Below are 18,672 nucleotides of genomic sequence, written 5' to 3'. Positions count from 1 at the left end.
TGTAAAGCCAGCAGGCAGATTTCTGTCTCCAGATGGGACGTGATAGGAATAGTTGAAGGCTGGGCATGTTCTGCGGCTCACCTGAATACTTGGAGCAGGGCTGATGGGACCAGTCCTTGGGGAGGCTTCCACCGTGCCTCAGGAGAGTATGGTCCCCAGAGGGTGCAGGGACAGTACAAGTCCCCTTGTACTGTAAAAAAACAGGGCAGAGGAAAAAAAAACAACAAAACAACCAAACCAGACCAAAGCAAACAAATAAAAATAAAAATATAATAATAATAGTAATAATAATAATACAAAAACCAAGCAAACAAAAAACCAAACCAAACCAAACCAAAACCACCAAAAAAAAAAAAAAAACCCAAAAAACAAACAAACAAAAAAACCCAACAGGGGAAGAGGTGTTCCTGCACTCAAGCCATTCCCAGGTGGAATCAGAGGCACATCCAGCTGCAGTGCTGGCAGAACCTCAGCAGTGAGATGTTCCTTGGAGCACCAGCCCAACAAACCAGAATATCACCTGCACCATTCTGGGGATAAACCAGGTCTGATCCAAACCACCCCTGTGCCTGGGGACAAAGAGCACCAGAACCTTTAGGGGATGGAGGCTTTCCTAAGAAGTTCATAGGCAGTGTGGGCCAGTCCATCTGGGGTCAGCCCCGAAGCCTCTCCTGGGAAAGCTGACCCAGGGAGGGTGTGTTGCCACCATCCCTGGCTCAGAGCAGGGGAGTCAGGAGCCATTTCCCCAGCTCTGGGGAAATCTCCCAGCTCTGTAAGGATATGTGAAATCTATTTGTGGATTCCATTTACTGTCTCATTTTTTGGGTTCTTGGACTTCAGGAAAAGAGAAAAATAAAGAAACTGGGTCATTTTCTATTTATTTTAAAGACCTGAGATGTTGGCCCTCCAGCTGCAGAGAGCTCTGCTCACATCTCTGTGGGGCTTGCAGAACTTGGAAACAAGAAATGGGGGAAAGGAGAAACCTCCCCTTAACAAAGAAAAGGTGTGTTTTGCCCATCTTCTTGTTGAAGTTGGGAGAAACAGAGTGCAATGAGACTGGATGCCCTTCCCAATCTAAAATGGTTTATTTAGGTTAAACACTTCTGGTTTGGGTTTTTTTTTGTGATGGAGAAATCCAGCCAGGGGGGTCTGAGACTGGTGGACTCCCCCAGGCTAGGGGCATTCTCCACTGCCTGCCAGCCTGAGCCACTCACCCAAGGGCAGGGGACAGGCAGCCAGGTCCCCTGTTCCAGCTGGAGGTATCAGGGGAAGGAGAAGTACTTCTCAGCTCCCCATCCAAGAGATCTATTTGTCCCAGAAGAGGACAAGGCCAGAGGATCAAGGAGGTACACCATGATCTGGGCAGGTCACGCCAAGTATAAAATACCTAGTGCTCTTGTTAGCATGATTGCCATAGCCATAACAGGGCAGAGCCCATCTCCTATCAGGGATGGTAGCTTCTGCTTTCACCTCCCCAAGCTGCTGCCTGCCTCGTGCTGCCAGTGCTGATGGCATTTCTGGAATCCTTTGTAAAGGATCCAGGCTGGGGACACTGGGCACTGAGCATCCACCAGTGTCTCTCCAGCTGGGCCTCTTTGCTCTTATCTGCTCTCCTTGTGCCTGAGTCATCAGAGACAAGAGCATCAAATCAGAAATGAAGTAATTAACTCACTAAGCAAAGATAGATGAAAATCCTCACTTTAGTTTTTGAAATTGAAACCTCTGCTCCTCAAGGTTTGAAGCAGCATCTTCCCTCCTCCAGCCTTCCCTCAGTCAGGTCTGTTCCAGCCCCACGCATGTCCTGGGGGGAGGGAAACACAGGGTCCTGTCCCATGGTGTCCCCCTGCACCTGCTGTGGGTACAGCTCTCCAGTGGGATGGGGAGCCCTGTGCCTGCTGTGCTCTCTTCCCAATGGGTTTCAGATACACAAAGCTGCAGTCACTGCCCTGGCCCAGGCTCAGGAGTGTTGGGCACATTCATTGGGAGTGACTTTGTCCCTCTCTTCCCCGTGAGGCCCCATCCCTGCTGCCAGCACAGCACCTTCTGTCCATGGCTGGGCGCATCCCTGAGAGCTCCTGCCTCCCCACCCCACCTAATCTGTCATTTCACTTTTCTTTGTCTTTTTTCTATTTTTTTTCTTCTTCACCATGTACAAATGGGAATTAAATTGAGGCCACTAAACTCATTTGTGCTCGCAGCCTTAATGGGATTGCAGGCAGCTTTTCACCACCAGCTCTTCACTTCACAGCAGCTGCCTGTCTCCAGCTGGAAAACCACAGCATGCTGGCTCCTCCTGCCAGTGCCCAGCGTGCTGCTGCCTGCTCCCTGCCCGGCCCTGGTGCCAGCAGCCCACGCGGGAAAGCAGGGCTGGGGTTAAACCCAACCAGACTAAACCACAAGCAAGCAATTTCTTTCTCACTCGAGCAAGCCAGGAGCCAAAAGGCCTTCCTCAGCCTCTGCTCAACATCTCAGGGAAAAAGCCCCCAAAGTGCCTGCGGACAGCAAAGGAGGGTGGGTGTGAAGTGTGCTGGGAGGGAACAGCTGCTGGGAATTTAAATGACTGCCCGTGAATGCTGGTTTTGTTCTGTCCCAGCCATGGCTGCACTCTGCTCTGACCAGGCAGCATTCAAACACAGCCACTCATGGGGCTCGCCAGGCTGGAAAACCTAGGGAGAAGCTGAGCTTGAGAGGAGCCCTGGCACACACACTGCCCCTGCCTGGCCCTGGCAAAGCCACAGCCCCATGGGAGGAACCAGCAGGGCTGGCCAGAGCTTCAACGGCTCCAGCACAGGAGCCTCAGGTGAAGCTTTATTCCTGTCTGCCAGAAGAGTGATGGATGGAGCAGAGATGCTCAGGGAGTGAGCTTTCTGCTTGCTCCCTGCATGCTCCCTACTCTCCCCATCTGATGTGACACTGCCGTGCGTCTGAGAAGCAGAAGCGACTTTTCCAGGGACAGCCTTGGTGTGAAGCTCCTGGCTTGGCCACTAACCTGCCCCGTGGCCCAGCACAGCTGCCTGGGCAAGTGGAGACTGTGCCAGTCTCCTCAGCTTATGGTCTCACTCCACACATCAATTCAACACATGCTGCCAGATCTGTGCCCTGAAAATCTCGTTTCATATGGATAAACAGCACTTCTTATAACTTCTTCAATTACTTATTACTAATGCTAATGTGATATCAGTGCACTGCAATTCAGATGCTTTAATAATACATTGTTCTTTTAATGAAGGGGATTAACAAACTAATTTACTTTCCAATATTCGTGTATGTCATATTTGCTCATTCATTCATGCAATAAATGAAATTAAAGTTTCTAAACATTTAGAAAATAAGAGCTATACATAAAAATTGCACCTGTGTATTAAAAAAAAATAGAATAGCAGGCACTGCATTTTCTCACAGAGGCTTCCCACAGGTATGTGCTGTGGGACATTTCCTCCTGTGCCTGTGTGTCAGTGCAGGCTAGACAGGGAGCACAGATGGGCACTAACAGCCCCCCCATTCCCAGAGATACTGACAGTTGTGATAACCCCAGCATTTTTATTTTTATCATCCTGACAATGTTGCTGTTTAGATCAGCCTTTATTAAAAATAAATAATGCTTTTAAAATGAAGCTAGCTGGCACTGGGGCACCAAACTGTGACAAAGGCCATGGAGGCAGCACCGAGGATCATTAATGTGAGTTTTCTAGCAAAAAAAAAGTAGATCCCCCACCTCAAGGGCTCTGCTGGGGGGTTTCAGGAAGGATGAAGGTGCTCTGTGCTGCTTGCAGCCAGGAAACTTGTCCATGCTTGTGTAAGGTCTGACTGCAGCCTCATGCCCTCCAAGGACAGGCTTTAGTGAGCACATGTCAGGCATAGGTGGGAGGTTGAGGCCTGAAGCCCTCCCAGCCCCTTTGCAGGTCCTGGCTCTGTATTTATTCCTCCTTTGGCCAATTATCCCTTATGCCTGCCTCCAGCAGACCCATGTGCCCTGAGCCCAGCTGGGTGATGAACACTTCTCATCTTAAGGTTGGTTAAGCAAGACATGCTACATGCACTGACAAGTGGTCCCCAGGGCTTTGCACTAATGCCACGTACCCATCGTTTCACCGCGCTGCACAGGCACAGGGTGGCTCACACCAGGCACATCTGTATTGCACATGGAAGCTTCCCCCGTGCTGCAGCCTCCAGGTTGAGCAAACCTCCAGTGGCCCCAAAAATTCCCAAAGGTTGTACAAGGACAAGAGCACTTCCTCCAGGCAGACTCAGCCTTTTCAGGCTTCCCAGGAGGGTGCACCTCATCCAGCCCAGCACAGAAGGATTTTTGCTGCTCAGAGCATTGGTGCAAGGGCTGCCTTGGTGTGTGGCCATAGGGAGAGGGCAGCAGCTGCTGCCCCGTTGTGACAATCCCAGTTGCAAACGCACTCGAAGTGAACGAGGCTTTGGAAACTTTGTTTGGAGCTCATCCAAGAAGTGCTCAACGCCTAAGCCTTCCTCTGCTTCCTGCTCACAGTGACCAGAGGGAAAAGTAACGAGCAAAGTCTTAAGCAAACATTTTGGGAATCAAAAAATCTCATTCTCTGAGCGTGGCCTGGCTTAACAGCTTGATGGGGGATGGTGTGCAGGGGGTGTACAGATTGGGAGGCAGAGGCTGCCCCATGGAGCTTGCAGTTACCTGCTCCAGCAGGGAGGGCAGAGGCTGCTGTCCCACATTGCTTTGCTGCTTTTCTCCTGGCCCCTCCCCTGCCTTACCAGGCCAGAGCATTTCATAGAATCAATTAGAAAAGACCCTTAAGATCATCAAGTCCAACTGTAATCTAACACTGCCAACCCCACCAGTAAACCGTGTCCCTAAGCACTGAATCTACATGTCTTTTAAATACCTCCAGGAATGGCAACTCAACCACATTTTCCAAACTCTGCTTTATCCTATCTCTGCCACTTCCTTCCTAGCAGTACCAGCAACGCTCACAACAACAACAACAGCTCCATATCTTCCTCTCCTGGTGCTGCCCAGTTGGTGGCACTGGGAGCTGTGCAGTCTCCTTGCATCTCCTGGTGCCGCTGCTCGGTCTGCGGCTCTGCCTGTGCCCTTAAAGACATAAAATGCGTGGGCAATTGCACACCATTCCCCCCTCCCCCCGTTGTGCAATTCAGGATGCAACATCCAACCCCCCGGCTCTTCGCTCGTGGGAACATCATGCCTGTCCCTGTGGCAGGCAGAGCAGCTACGTGGCTGTATTCCTTACCTATGGAAGGAGCCGGGAGTGCGGAGAGAGCTGGAAATAGCCCTGGCTGACACAGATACCTGTGCAAAACAGCAGGGACCTGCACTTGCCTTGGTAATTGCACACTGCATGGCGATGAGTCAGTCACCCGCAGCCCCGCTCCCCCCCGCTCCGGCTGCTGGTGCGGGCGGGACTCCCCACCTCAGCCTGGTACCCTGGGCTGGGAAAGGGCTGCTCGCCCCCCGGCAAGGGAGCCCGAACACACAGTCAGCGGCAAGAATAGCAGGGAAGAGGTGAGAGCGTCTTGCAGCTCGAGATGCTTTCAAGAGCCAGGAAAACTGCGAGCTGGGATTTTGCTGCATTACTTCTGTTGCTTGCCACCTCTGCTCGAGGAGCTCCTGCGTGCAGAACGACAGCTTGCAGCAAGCGGGCACTCACACCCCCCCTGCTCTTGGGGGGGGGCTGAGCCCTCCCCCCGGGCTGACATTACCCACAAGGGACCAGAGACCACCCTGGGACCAGCTCCCAGCGCTTCCCGGGATGAGGACCCGGGGTCTCTGAGCTGGGTCCCCCTTATTTCAGCCACTGGCAATGGAAGCAGCTGGTGGAGGCTCCCTCCACCCTCCGTATCTCATCTCACCCCAAGTACCCCTGGCCATGGCCAGGAGGCTCTGCCCGCAGTTCTCCAACCTCGGGGGCCTGGGGGCTGCCTCCCTGCTGGCAATTGCACTGTCAGGAGGGATTAATAAATAATTAGCTGGCAAAATTCCACCAGGGAGCTTTTATTTCTTCTCCAGTGGTGCTGCAGGTTCAGAGAGCAAAAACCAAGGGAGAGCGGCTGCCTCTGGGGTGAGGGGCTGGACGGGCTGGCATTTTCCCTGCCAGGCTGGTAGCTCCCCAAGCTCTTCCGCAGCTGACTTCGCATATCAAAGGGATGCGGGAGGGAGGAGGAAGAACGGGTAAAATCAATGAGAACCTATTTGGCGGGATAAAAGAGTGTGATTTTATTTATAGAGCTGGCTGGAGCTGAAGTGACTCCTACCCAGGGAGATGGTGCCGAGGGGCTGAGGAAGAGCAGAGCGGTGACTACATAGGGTTGGGAGCTGCACCAGTTCCTGCTGTCCCAGCACTCCAGCCCTCAGCCCCACAGCCCTGTCTCTGATGATCCTCAAAGAGCTGTGAGTGGCTCTGCTCGCTGGGCTGGCAAGGGGACAGGGACGTGACACCTGTGGAGGGGTTTCTGCTCTAACACTGGTGCCTGCAGTCTGGGGGTCCCAGGACCTGACAACCAGCTCCTTCCCACTGCTGGTGCCTGGGCTGGGGGTGCAGTAGCTGAGGACAGTGACCACAAGTTGCTGTGAGGAATGCTCAGGGGACAGATGGGGGCAGCCTGGCTGGCAGTTGCCCTGGGCTGGGAGCCATGAGATGAGGAGATGCCCACAGACATCCCTGACAGCAACGGCTGCTTGAGGAACAACGAGTCCTTCCTTGGCAGTGCTGGGGATCCAACGCAGCTCCCTTCACTGCTTACCCACTTGGCCAGCTCTGCTGGTGCAGAGGGATTGGGACCTGCTCGGGTAACAGCAGTGTGTACCCAGGAGGAGAGAGTTAAACAAAAAAGAGGAAGAGAAAACAGTGATGGCAGCACCCAGAGTCTGAGCAGCCCCCAGGGAGAGGCAGGAGGAGATGCCCTGTTTGGGGCCAGGAGGATGAGGTCAGTTTGGGTCTTGTCCTGCCTCCTCCTTGATCCTCACAGGGAGCAGAGTGGCCAGCAGCAGGATGATGGGGATGGAGGAGACATCTCAAGTCCTGGTGTTGTCCTTCCAGGTGGGAATGGGCAGACGAGGGAGGCTGAGCAGTGCCTGCAGGACCTGAGGCAGCCTGGCAGGCAGGGACAAGGCAGGCAGGCTGGTGAGGGGACAGCAGGGTGACATCAATGGGATATGACAGACACTGTCAGTGCAGTATGAGAGCCACCAGTGGCATGGTGCATGAGAGAAGCCAAACTCATTCAGAGTGAGAGAGTAAGCCTGAGAGACATGTTCTATACACCGTAGGTCCCTTTGGTCCCTGCACACAGACTGCCTCTGGGGCAGCACATGGGGACCTCGCCAGCAACACAGCAAGGGGAAGATTTGGGTCTCCATGTCAGAATGTTGGGCAGTGCAGAAAGAGCAGTGCAGGGTCTCTCATGGGATTTTTTTTCCTCTGGATAAAGTGAGCCAAGTGCTTGAGTTTGCTGCCAGGCTCTTGTCCCCAGGCAGGAGGGGCTGAGCTGACCCCACTGTGCTGGAGCAGCTGGAGGGGACAGGCTGCTTCAGCTGCCATGGGTGTGCTTCTTCCCATGGACAAATGAGTCACTGAAAACACCATAAGGAGTCAATGGGCAAGGAGCCTTGGTCTCCTTGCTCAACCCACACAGCTGGTGGGCAGCATGAGCCATCGTGCAGAAGCCTTCCCTGAACTCCACCATGCTGCCTGGGCTCAGCTGCTTGCTCTGGGAAATTCCCATCTGTTCCAATAGCTCATCCACAGCAGCCTTCTTACTCCTTTGCCACCACATTTCTCTGTCCCTAGGTTTCCTCTCCAATAACTGCATGGCTTTAGCTCCACAGCATGTGCAAGGATGCAGAATTGGGCAGGCTGGAGCCCTGTACAACATCACCCTGAGCTTGTGCATCCCAAGCAGCCCAAGAAGCTGCCTCTGCTCCAGGGAAAAGGAGCTGCAGCAAGTGGAGTTTGGTGGCAGAGGGTGGGGAAGGATCCTCTGCCAGGTGCAGTCCAGAGAGGACACTGGGGGGGGTCTCTGCCATGGCAGAGGCAGACACAGTCCTTGTGTGTGCCTGCACAAGGGTCTTTGCTGGCACGGTGGAGCATCTCTCCATGATGATGCCTGAGAATTCTGGAGTGGGAACAGCAACCTCTGAGTAAACACAGCACCCACTTATACTCTGAAGCTACTCTTTTGTTTCCCAGGTCCCCTGCAGCCCAAGAGGCCACATCCTCATCCACTGTGGCAAAGAGGACATCAGGCTGAGAGGTGGAGGGACAGTTTCCACCCAGGCCTGTGGGGAACAAGGGGTCACATCACACAGCTGTGCATCTCTAGAGATTCACTCCTTGCTGACCATTAAGCATCACAGAGCCCTCATGACACCAACCAAAGAGGGGGAGTAAGTAGGAGCTCCCAGGTGAACATAGCTGATCAGAAGCCACTGGACACAGAAAGGATGGAGAAAAAGCAACACTAGGTCCCAGCACTCAGTGACTTCAGGTGAAAGACAAGACTGAGCTGAGTGCCAAGGCAGAGGGGAAAGAAAAGCAGGGCTTGCAGAAAGGAGCCAAACAGAGAAAGTCAGGGAAACCCTGGAGCACAGCACTGCTAACCACTGCTGCTCCACGGGGAGCAGGGCCTCCAATTAGCAGCCCACAGGAACGAAGATTGCTTCAGGAGAGGACTCTGGGAGAACCTCAGGGGCTCCTTCAACTTCCCAACATCCAGCTCAGAGAGATCCAGTCAGCACAGAGCCCCCCATCCTGGGTCCCCAGTGAGAGTGGCCCCTGGGGTGGTTGTGCTGGCTGTCACACCAATTCCCTCTGGGGCTGCATTTCATTTTAGTACCAAGGAGAGAGTGTCACAACACGGGGGGCTTGCAAGGACCCACCAAAGGCTGGGAATGTTGTAACTTGGAGGAGCCCCATTTGCTGCTGCCTCTCACTGCCCCGTCCTTACAACATTTTCCCATCCACAAACAGGGGCAGCTGCAACACGAAACCGCAGGCAGGAGTTTGCCCAGCACGGGGTGTCTCCTGTCCAGCCACTGCTCATTGGCTCCTGCCCCTGTCCCACGTTTGGCCTTTGGTAGGCTAAGGGTACCTTCAAACCCTGTCCCCTCCTGACCGCTGGCCTAATGACATTACTCGCTCTCTGCTGTTTTGAAAGGGCATTTGCAGGCTTTTCCTGTTATATTTTACCTTGGTAATATTATCCCCAGCCCCTCTGGGTTCAGCATCATGTTTAGCTGGCTGCAGCTCTGGTGCAGTGCTATGGAGCACTCAGCCAGGGCCAGCAGGCAAGGGGGGCTTATTTCTGCCCAACTGTGGCTGACACCTCTTTGAGGACATAAATGTAAAGAGCAGCAGAACCCAGACCTCTGGCAGCTCTCCTGCTCCCCATGCTCAGCTCTGGTTTAGGATGAAAGCTGTGAACACCCAACGAAACTGCATGGTCATCCTGTGTGCATTCAGAGTTGGGGGTGTGCACACAGGGAATATAAATTCCCTTTTGCACCACTGCACTGAAGTACCATGCGCTGGGCACCCTCTCTACCCATCATGTGTATTTCTGAGGCTGCCACATGACTGACTTCTAAGGACCTGGAGACAATAACAGCTGTAACATCTTGTCCTCCATCACCTCTGTCCTGGTGCTTTTGAAGCCCTTTTATGAGTGTTACTCAGCCAATGCCACCAGCAGCTCCAGGGCACTTGGAAGTGGTGTGATCTCCATTCTACAGGTGAAAAAACCCAAAAAGCCATAGAAGAACATTTGGACTGTGCAAAAGTCTGGAGCAGTCAGGAGGAGAAGTTGGAGCATGTTAACACCAACTTGCAGCCACGTGAGCAACTGTACTTCGAACTCTGGGATCTCACTGAAACCCAGAAGTAGCAGCAAGTCCACCCCTCTGAGATGCCCCTGTTTTGCACTGTTTCTGCTGTCCTCTCACCCCCTCTCAGAACAAAGGCAACCTGACCCTGACATCCCATCCAGTTTTGCCCACTTAGCTGAAAGAAACCCTAACCCATCTTTGTCCAGAGGAAAAATGTGGCAGTGCAGGCTGGGCTTTGTTTTCCTCAAGCTCCCAGGTGCTTCTGGGCTGCCTGGCTGAGCCACACTGTGTGGTGGCTGCTACTGGGGTGAGCATCCTGCAGCCCACCAGCTGCTGACAGCTGGGGACAGGAAAGGGCTCATCTTCCTGGGTTAAAAAGCAAGAAAGGAGGAACTGTCTTCGCATACACACCAGAAGGAAAAAGGTATTTCTGAAACACATGGCTATGCATAACTTGATTTCAGAACAACCATTCACAAATAATTCTCATGAATGGTTACTTCCTATTTGAGTACAATTGTATAAAGGAAATCACAAGATACTCAAGCAACAACCCCACCTTTTGTGCAATCAATTCCTCCCAAAAGACTACTTTTATGGTGACGCCTTCCAGTCCTGTTTTTCTTCTGATGGGGCAAACGTCCTTCCTGTTCTCAGCTATGTAGCATTCAGAGCTTGCATCTGCTGCAAAGGAGGGACCGGGGGACAAGGCACTCCAGATCACTGGCCAGCAGGGTCAACTGGGAATTCAAGTCTTGGTCTGCCAGGAATTGCACGTGCCCCAGAACAAGGCAATTTCCTTCCCTGGGCCCTTCTTACGCAGTCTGGTACCGCCGTGCATTGTGCTGTGCTTGCTGTTGAGCTGTGCATCCCAGCAGCCATGTTTCTAGGCCCAGATCTCCCACCCATGGAAAGAGAAGATTCACTGCTAGTGGAGCAGCTTCAGCAGCACCTTGGGTAACTGTTTCAGCACTTCATAACAGTAATTAGTCATTAAGTACCACAGTAATGAGGTTGAGTTGATGGCAGCTTTTTTCCTTTGGTCCCAGCCCAGCAGCCCAGCCTCCCCTGCCCCTGGCTCTCATCAGCTGTATGATACAGCACATGCTGTCCACTGACATCTTCTTTTGATGCAAGGCTGGGGATCATTAGGGAAAATCCAATGTTACTACTTTGCATAGTGTTTACAGCATGTTCTGAGCCAAAGAGAGGCCAGAGGGTATTAAACAGGGGCTGGAAACAGCCTTTCCTACCAGCAGAAGCAGCACCTTCTGCTCAACCATCAGAGGCTGATACAGAGCTCTCCACATCCCTTTGCTTCATCAGCCATTTCCACTCATCTTGAAGGGCCATCTGAGGGGATTTGAGGATCTGGAGCCATTAGGCTGCAGGTGTTACCACTCAGTTGGTTGTGTATCAGCTATTTCAGGCTATAGTGCCAAGCCCTGCGCTTTCCCATCTAATTGCTATGGGTAAGTAAATAGAACATTCATGAGATTTTTGGGCCCATCATTAATTATTTCTGAAAGGGCTTTTAATGTACGCTTCAAAACCCCAGACAGAAAATCAACATGTGTGACACCAAGATGCTCACAGCTACAGTGGGATGAGCACTGAGATGAAAACGAAGGAAACATAAAGATCTTTTGCTCCTTGTTACTCTTTACTCCCAGCCACCTGCCCCTGCTCCACTGCAGACTCACTGAGCCTGGAACTGACCCTCAGCCCAGAAGTCTGCATTCAGGGTTTATGGATCTCAACACTGGGTAATCCAGGGACTGCTGAGAGGTGATGATAGGTGCCCCCATTCTTAAGGGCTAGCACTTTTGCAGTGTGCATAGAACTTCATAAAGTTGGTGCCCTGGGCAGGCACCTGCCTGCCCCTTCCTGCAAGAATGTGCTTATGCTCCATGCACGGCTGCAAACCCCACAGGGAACTCTGCAACCTTGTGTGTTTTCTCCCCCCTCTTATATATATGTCTCATACCGACACACTGCACTCAGGGTTGATATATCTCAGCTTATGGTGATCTAGGGACTGTTGAGTGGCAGCGAAGGATGCTGGTGTCCCCAGGTGTCCCCACTTTGAAGGACTGCCGCTTCTCAGGTGTGCACAGCGGTACTTCAAGAGGGTGCGCGTCCCGCAGGGGAAGCTGTCTGTGCCTCAGGTGTGGTTGCAGCCCCTCCAGAGCACTCTGCCACCACGGGCGTCCCCCCACCCCCCCCCTCCCCGGCTCCCGCAGCCGGCGGGCGGGGGCTGCAGGCGGCTCCGCCCCGCCGGCCGCCCGGCTCCCCGCCGCCGAGCTTTGCTGCATGCTCGGTGCCGCCTCAGCCCCAGCCCGGAGGTGGAAGATGGCGGAGCCGGGGCCGGATTGCAGCTCTCTGCTCGACGAGGATCTTTCCTCTTTCGTCTTCAGTTACCTCGCTGACAGCCAGGTAGGGTGGGTGGTGGAGGAGCTCTGCTGTCCGGCTCCCCAGCGCCGTGCAACTCAGGGGTGGTGGTGGTGAGGGGGAAGCCGGCAGATCCCGCACCTTCCCCGGGCCGCCTGGGGGAAAAGCAGATCTCTGCACCCTGTCTTTTGGTGCGGGGACCTGCTTTTTCCACCAGGTGCCCGCAAGATCTGCGGGTGTCCCGTTTGCACGACGGATGCGCGGAGGGCAGGGGGACGCGCGAAACCCTGCGCCCTCCTCGGCTTTCTCCGCGACCGTCTCGGTGGCTTCGGGGCGGCCCCGCCGCGGCAGCAACCCCGCAGCCCCGCCGGCGCTTTCAGCACCACTCGCACGTGGACTCCAGCGCTCCCCCCCTCCTTTCCCACTTCTGCAGGGAATTTGAGGGAGGGGGGAAGAAGTTGATGGGTTTGGGAACACGCATTCCCCCCTTTGCAACACCACCCCCACTCCCTTTCCTCCCCCCTGCGCTTCAGAGGTGGGGAGGGGGACGCGGCGGTGCAGGGCAGTGGGGAGGGGGTGTGGAGGCTCTGCAGGGGGCTGCGCGGTGGGGGCTGATAAGAGCCGGCGGTGGGATGAGTCATGCCGAGCGTCAGTTACACGCATTCGGGCTCAGATCTTGGGGGATGCAGGTTTAGGGGTGGTGGTGGTGTTGGCTGGGAGAGGGGTCTCGGTGCTGCGAGTCAGCGTCTCCAAAATCTGGATGGGCTCCCGTTTGGACGGAGCTGGGTATTAAAATCAGATTAAGGCTCCTTGGCAGCTCCCGCAGGATCACGAGAGCGAGCCGTGCTGGCTATAGGGCTTGCATGCTTTTCCATTTTGGGGGTGGAAGGGAGGCGCTATACAATAAGCCGGGCAGTAGCAAGAGCCGTGACTGATCTGGAACACAACCGCGCATTTTGCAGTCGGATTGATGAGGCTGGTGCAAGTGGGAAGAGTTTTGTGTAGCTATATCTCATCCCTCCAGCCCTCCACTTTCATAACCAGAGATTACAAAATAGCTTCGATTGTGCAGCTAGCACATTTATCCCAACCCTTGCTCTCTCACCAGTTTAGCTCCGAGATCGCAAACAGCAGGAGCATGTGTGTGGGGAATGGGACAGGGACTAATCCTGCTGTTTGGGTTCAAAACAAATAAGGTCTCAAGACTTGGTAAATCAGATTTGCCGCCGGTGCATGTGCCAGACAGAACCAGGCAAGTCTTGCCACCAGCTAGACTGATGTAGTCCCGGCACCTCTCTGATGCACCAGCTCCAGAGCACTCTGGCTTGGCATGGGACCTGGGCAGCATGCTGAGGGCAGAGCCAGGGGCTAGGCAGCAGCTTCGGTTGTTAACGAAGAGCTGCTGACAGGTTGATTACAACAGCAGGGCCAGGAAGGGTGAGAAGTGGGCTGAGAAGATTTTGTAAGCTGTTTGCTTTTTCTAATTTGGACGGATTTATTATTGCTGAGGGAACTGTTGGCTAGAGCAGAAGAGACTGGTTGTATGGGATGCTGTCCCTGGGAAGTATTGCAGAAAGGTTGCAGCTCTCACCAAAGCCCCATTGCTCCCTGGGCAGGTGAAAGTTCCTGGCTCCACTTCCCTGCAGTGATCTGCCTGGTCTTCACATGCTTGACATGAAATTAAAAGCTCGTGTGCTGGTTGCAGCACGCATCTCAAGGCTTGTTTTATTTTGGTTTTGTGGTTTAGCATTTGACATTCCAATTTAGGAATCTTATTCCTAAAAGGGACTGGCTAAGGGGAATAAACTAATCCTGAGAATTGTCATCCTGCTCTGGTGCAAAACCACCATGTTGTGAACATCCCTGGTAAAATTTGGGACTGCAAAATGGCCTGTGATGAAATGAAACTATTTTTATGGCATCTCTTACAATACGTTTTGCTCTGCTTGGGCTCTCGTTTTCTCTTCCTCTCCCTTATGTGCTCTCTGTGTTGCAGGGAGCAGTGTAGGTATGAGCACAGTTACTGCTGCTCTGACCTCTGCGGGGTGGGTAATGTGAAGAGCGGCAAAGGAATCTGCAGGTTTGCAGTTTCCCTCCCAGCGGTGTGTCTGCAGCCTGTGTTTGCTCTCCCTCCTGCCTGCTTGTGAGAATTGCATTTCCTCTCTGTCCCCACGTGCTCAGAGGGGTTAAAGGCTGGGGTCAAAAGAAAAGGGAAAAAAGAAAAAAAAAAAAAAAAAGAGATAAGAAAGCCCCCCCCCCCTCCAGCTATGCTTTGCATGTATTTAAGAAGTGCCTGAAGTTGTAAGCGTGTGTTGTGCTTGTACCTTAACCTCTGATGAAACCGCAGGGAGGCTCCAGCCCTGGCTACTGTCACATGCCTGCCCGCTCCAGAACTGGGAGCGGAGGCGGTCCCGGGCTGTGGCCGCTGACGTCTCTCCCCATTACTACTGTACGAGCCTCTGCTTACAACTGGGTTACTGACTTCTCAATGAAGCCCGAAAGCTGCTTCCACAAAGTCCCCAGTGCTCCAGCACAAGATCAGATTATCCTGAGAGACTACAATGTTAGGAGGCTGTGAGATGATGAATATTGGCCATTTCCTTAGTGGAAATCTTGAGGAACTCTTTACTCTCCTTCTCTCTCCCCCGTGCTCCTCCCAGTCCTTGCTTTCACAGTAGGTTTTGAGCAAGGTGCAGTTGGGTGCAGGCAGGTGCCAGGTGATCCCTTCCTCTCCAGGAGGGCTCTTGGGGAGATGCTCTGTGAAGGTTTGACATGTATATTTGTACCAGTCCCTTATTTACATGGGCTTGTGCTGAGGATGCCTGCTAACCCCTATTTACATATTGAGGACAGCGATGATTCACAAGGAACCTGCATTGCTACAGAAAGAAAATCAGGGGTTTTCACTTGATATCTGCCTTTCTCCTGCCAACTCCTTTTCCCTTTTTAACAACAAAGACAGCAATTTTGTTCTGTTGCGACTCAAAGCATGTCATTTCTGGGCCTGCTTAATCCATTTTGTGCAACTCTTCACTGCTCAGAGATATGAAGCTGGTTGTAGCTGGTTCATCTGCTGGCACCAGGTGCTGGGAAGTGCCAGCCAAGCAGCTCTGCTGAGAGCACCACGGGGCAGCTGCTGATTCTCAGCATCCCTGCAAGCGGCAGGAGACATTTGACTCTGACTTTGGTTTATTTAAAAACCCCAAAAAAAGTGCAGTAGAGGGGGGAAAGGGTGAAAAACCAGGCTGCTTCTCTGAGAGATGCTTAAAGATCATATGATCTGAAATACAAATATTTTCTCTTAACTTCTCAGTCTCTTGCTAACAACTTAATCTATTGATGAGTGCAGGAGCACAGTGAAGCCCTCTGTGAAAAAGTGATCCATCAAGTGGGTTGTTACTGCTAGTAATGAAGTAGGGACTCATCCCTAATTTCTGACAGTCCTTACGAAGCACATAACATGCTTTTTCTGTGGCTATTCTCTCAAAGATTTTTGGAGGAAGTCTGGATGACTGAGGCAGCCCAAGGGCCTGTGTCTAGTGTTTCTCCATCCTGGCTGCATTGCTGCAGGTTGGATCAAATGGCTGCTGCATTGCTGGGTCTGGAGACCCCCCCTTGCTCTCCCACGAAAGCACTACAAGGTGGCTGTGGCACGGTGGCTGTTACTAGTCAGCAGAGGCCGTGTGAGCACATTGTGCAAAGCAGGGGCAGCAGTTGCTGGGGACCTTGGCAGCTGCCTGTGCTGCTACAGGAGGTGGTGAGTGTGGTGAACTGCTGGGCCAGCCACACAGAGCTGGGGGACAGCAGCTGCAGGGGGCAGTGGGAGGGAGCAGCACTGGGGGGAAAGGTGGTCTGGCCTGAAATCTGGCTCCCTTTCAGAACCTCCTGCATACCCACCTGGCTTCTCCTCCTCCTTTTGACCACCTTCTCTGGTGCTCCCCACCCTGGCAGGGGCCCAGGGCTGACCCACATCATGAGATTTCCTCCCTCCTGCCTGCACATTCCTGTCCTGGGCTCATGCTGTAATGGAAAGGAACCTCTCCAACAGGTGAATAATTAAGGTCTCAACCTAGTGCCTCCAGAAAAGGGAGCTTTGTGAGGGATTCAGATTGCTCTCCCACATTAACCTTTCCAATGTCAAAAGCCTCTTTGTAGTTAGAAACTCTCCTTCCTCTAGCACTGTTGGTTGTCCAGTGTAAAATGCCCTTCTTGCTCTATACCCCTCCCTGGCTTTAAGGAATGGATCCCATGGCCCTCTGCACAGGGCAGAGGGATGCTGCAGGCTGGCTCCTGGCAGATGGTTTGCTGTGCTGGTGGCCACGGCTGTCTGCTGCTCCTGAGGTGCAGGAGCCTGCCAGGCCTCAAAATCCTCTTTGGTGGGGTTGGGGGCTGGCTTGTGGTCAAGTGTGGGAGCCCCAAGTCTGCACTGCTGGTGAGCAGAGTGCTGGCAAGTGTGTGCTTCCCATGGCTGGCATGTGCCATCACCCATGAGAGCTCGGGGACATAATCTGTTTAGCTGGGACAGAGGTGTTGTGCAGGAACAGTCTGGCAAACACCACTGAAACCACAGCTGCTGCCTTGGAGTTGGTGTCAGCAGGGTGAGGGACGCTGTCCCTGTAGGGTGTTCTGAGCTTGAGTACCCCATGGGGCTCTCTGGCACAGAGGGGCCCGGGCTCTCTCAGGGAAGGGAAGAGAAGGGCTGTCCCCAGAGAGAAGGCTCTGCTGGGACCCTTGGTGCAATAGAGGAGCTGGGGACACAAGGTGCTGGTGACACGAGGTGTTGGCAGGGCTTTGGGAAGCAAATGTGTTCGCTGGAGGAATCGGCTTTGGGCTCCCGTGGCCGAGCCCTGCTCCATGGCAACCCTGCATGGGCTTATATTTCTTGTGACTGCTTGGCAACGTGAAGTGATTTAGCAGAGGGGGAACTTTGCATGCACCGGACCTGCTGCTGGGTGCAGCAGGTGTGGTTGTTCTGGGCCGACTGCTGTGGTCCCAGCCATGTCCTTCTCCCTGGGGGACACAGGCTGGGGCAGCTCCTTGCCTGCACCCCAGGCTCCTCTGCCTATGCTGTGCCAGGAAGGACAAGTTCCCACCACCTGCCTGCTGCCTGGCAAACTATCCTCTTGCAAAGAGCCTGGAAGAGGATGTTTTCAAGCTGCCTCTGCTTGTAGTAACGATCCAGAGACTAAAGGTTGAAGTTAATGGGGCGGGTGGTCAGCTGAGGTAGTGACCCACTTCCAGGGGCAGCGGTGCTGTAGGCAGTGGGTGGTGGTCCAGCCAATGTGTTTCCCTTACCTTATCTTTTGGCCATTCTGCTTTTCAGCACTTTTTCCTGAGCTCTGCCTCACAATTTATTTATTTATTTATTACTTTCTATAAGGTGAGCTTCCAAGAAATGCCGCAGGACTTCGCACAGGTCTGGCTGTTCTCAGGTTCTCATCAGCCCTGTCCTTACCCTGCCCCAGCTCCCTGCAGAAGCAACAGCCACAGCTGAGTTGCTGCAAATTGCTGTGTTAAGGCAGTTCACTTCAGAATAGGGACAGGGAAAAAGAAAAGCTGGAAATCTCCTTTGGCCCCTATAAGAGCTGGAAACCACTCGGGGAGGGATTCCCCATGTGGCAAGTCTGGTGTCTGCTGATGGCGGGGCATGGAGGCTGCAGCAGACCTGGGGGCTCTTTGGGATGGCCCTGTCCAGTATCCAGACTCAACCTTTTATCACTGCTGGCTCCCGGGCAGCAATGAGGGGCTTAAGAAAAATACTTCGTTTATCTTGCATCCCTGCTGTCCTGAGGCAAAGCTGTAAGGCCCTGGGTGCCTCCCGTATCCGCAGCTCCATCGTGGGAGCACGATGAGGGTCTTGCTGAAGGATCACAGGAGATTTTCATACCTGCCTATGTGTACCCCCTTTCCCGCAGCACCCCACCCACCCAGGCAGCCAGCAGGGAGGCATTTGACCTCGCAGCAGCTGGGAGCTGGAGGCCTCGGTGTTTGGTGAGGAGGGGGGACAGTCTGTGTGGAACGGGAGAGACCCCGGTGTGCTGGGAGAGCTGATGTGACGCTCTCCCCAGGGACGAGCGATACATGCTTTATATGGATGTTTTTGTGCTGAAGTGGCGGAGGATAAAACGAGTGCCTTGAGCTCTTGCAGAGCCTACATTTGCAGGGCAGCGGATCTTCCCTGAGATGCATTTTCTAAATTCTTCCTCTGCGCCCTGCGGTCGCTGCCTGCAGCGGCAGGGAGCACGCCGGCCCAAACAGCCCCTTCTGCTGAGCCAGCGCCACTGCTCGGGCTCCTCGGTTCCTGTTTCAGTTTGCAGCGAGTTCATCGCTTCTGCTTTCCCGGCTTTTGTTTGGGGAGGCTGCAGGACCCCTTTCCACTCCGGCATATAGAGCGATAGATGAGGGGGATGGGAGGTGTCATCCATCCTCCCCCCTCCTCCACCAAATCTGCCTTCCTCACC

At 53.6% G+C, this 18,672-nt stretch overlaps 1 protein-coding gene across 1 annotated transcript in view; it reads left to right on the top strand.

Moving 5' to 3' along the window:
- Positions 1 to 12,098: 12,098 nt before the first annotated feature.
- The window catches only part of PPARGC1B (PPARG coactivator 1 beta), a 42,648-nt gene continuing 36,074 nt past the window's right edge, over positions 12,099 to 18,672 (top strand). The window contains exon 1 of the mRNA XM_030459036.1: positions 12,099 to 12,256. Within this exon, the coding sequence (XP_030314896.1) occupies positions 12,134 to 12,256 (123 nt within the window). The 5' untranslated portion in view covers positions 12,099 to 12,133. The remainder of the gene's footprint in view (positions 12,257 to 18,672) is intronic.

This window comes from Calypte anna, chromosome 13 (assembly GCF_003957555.1).
Source record: "Calypte anna isolate BGI_N300 chromosome 13, bCalAnn1_v1.p, whole genome shotgun sequence".
Taxonomy (NCBI): Eukaryota; Metazoa; Chordata; class Aves; order Apodiformes; family Trochilidae; genus Calypte; species Calypte anna.
The sequence above is the reverse complement of the archived record's forward strand: the minus strand, read 5'-3'. Positions and strand labels throughout refer to the sequence as shown.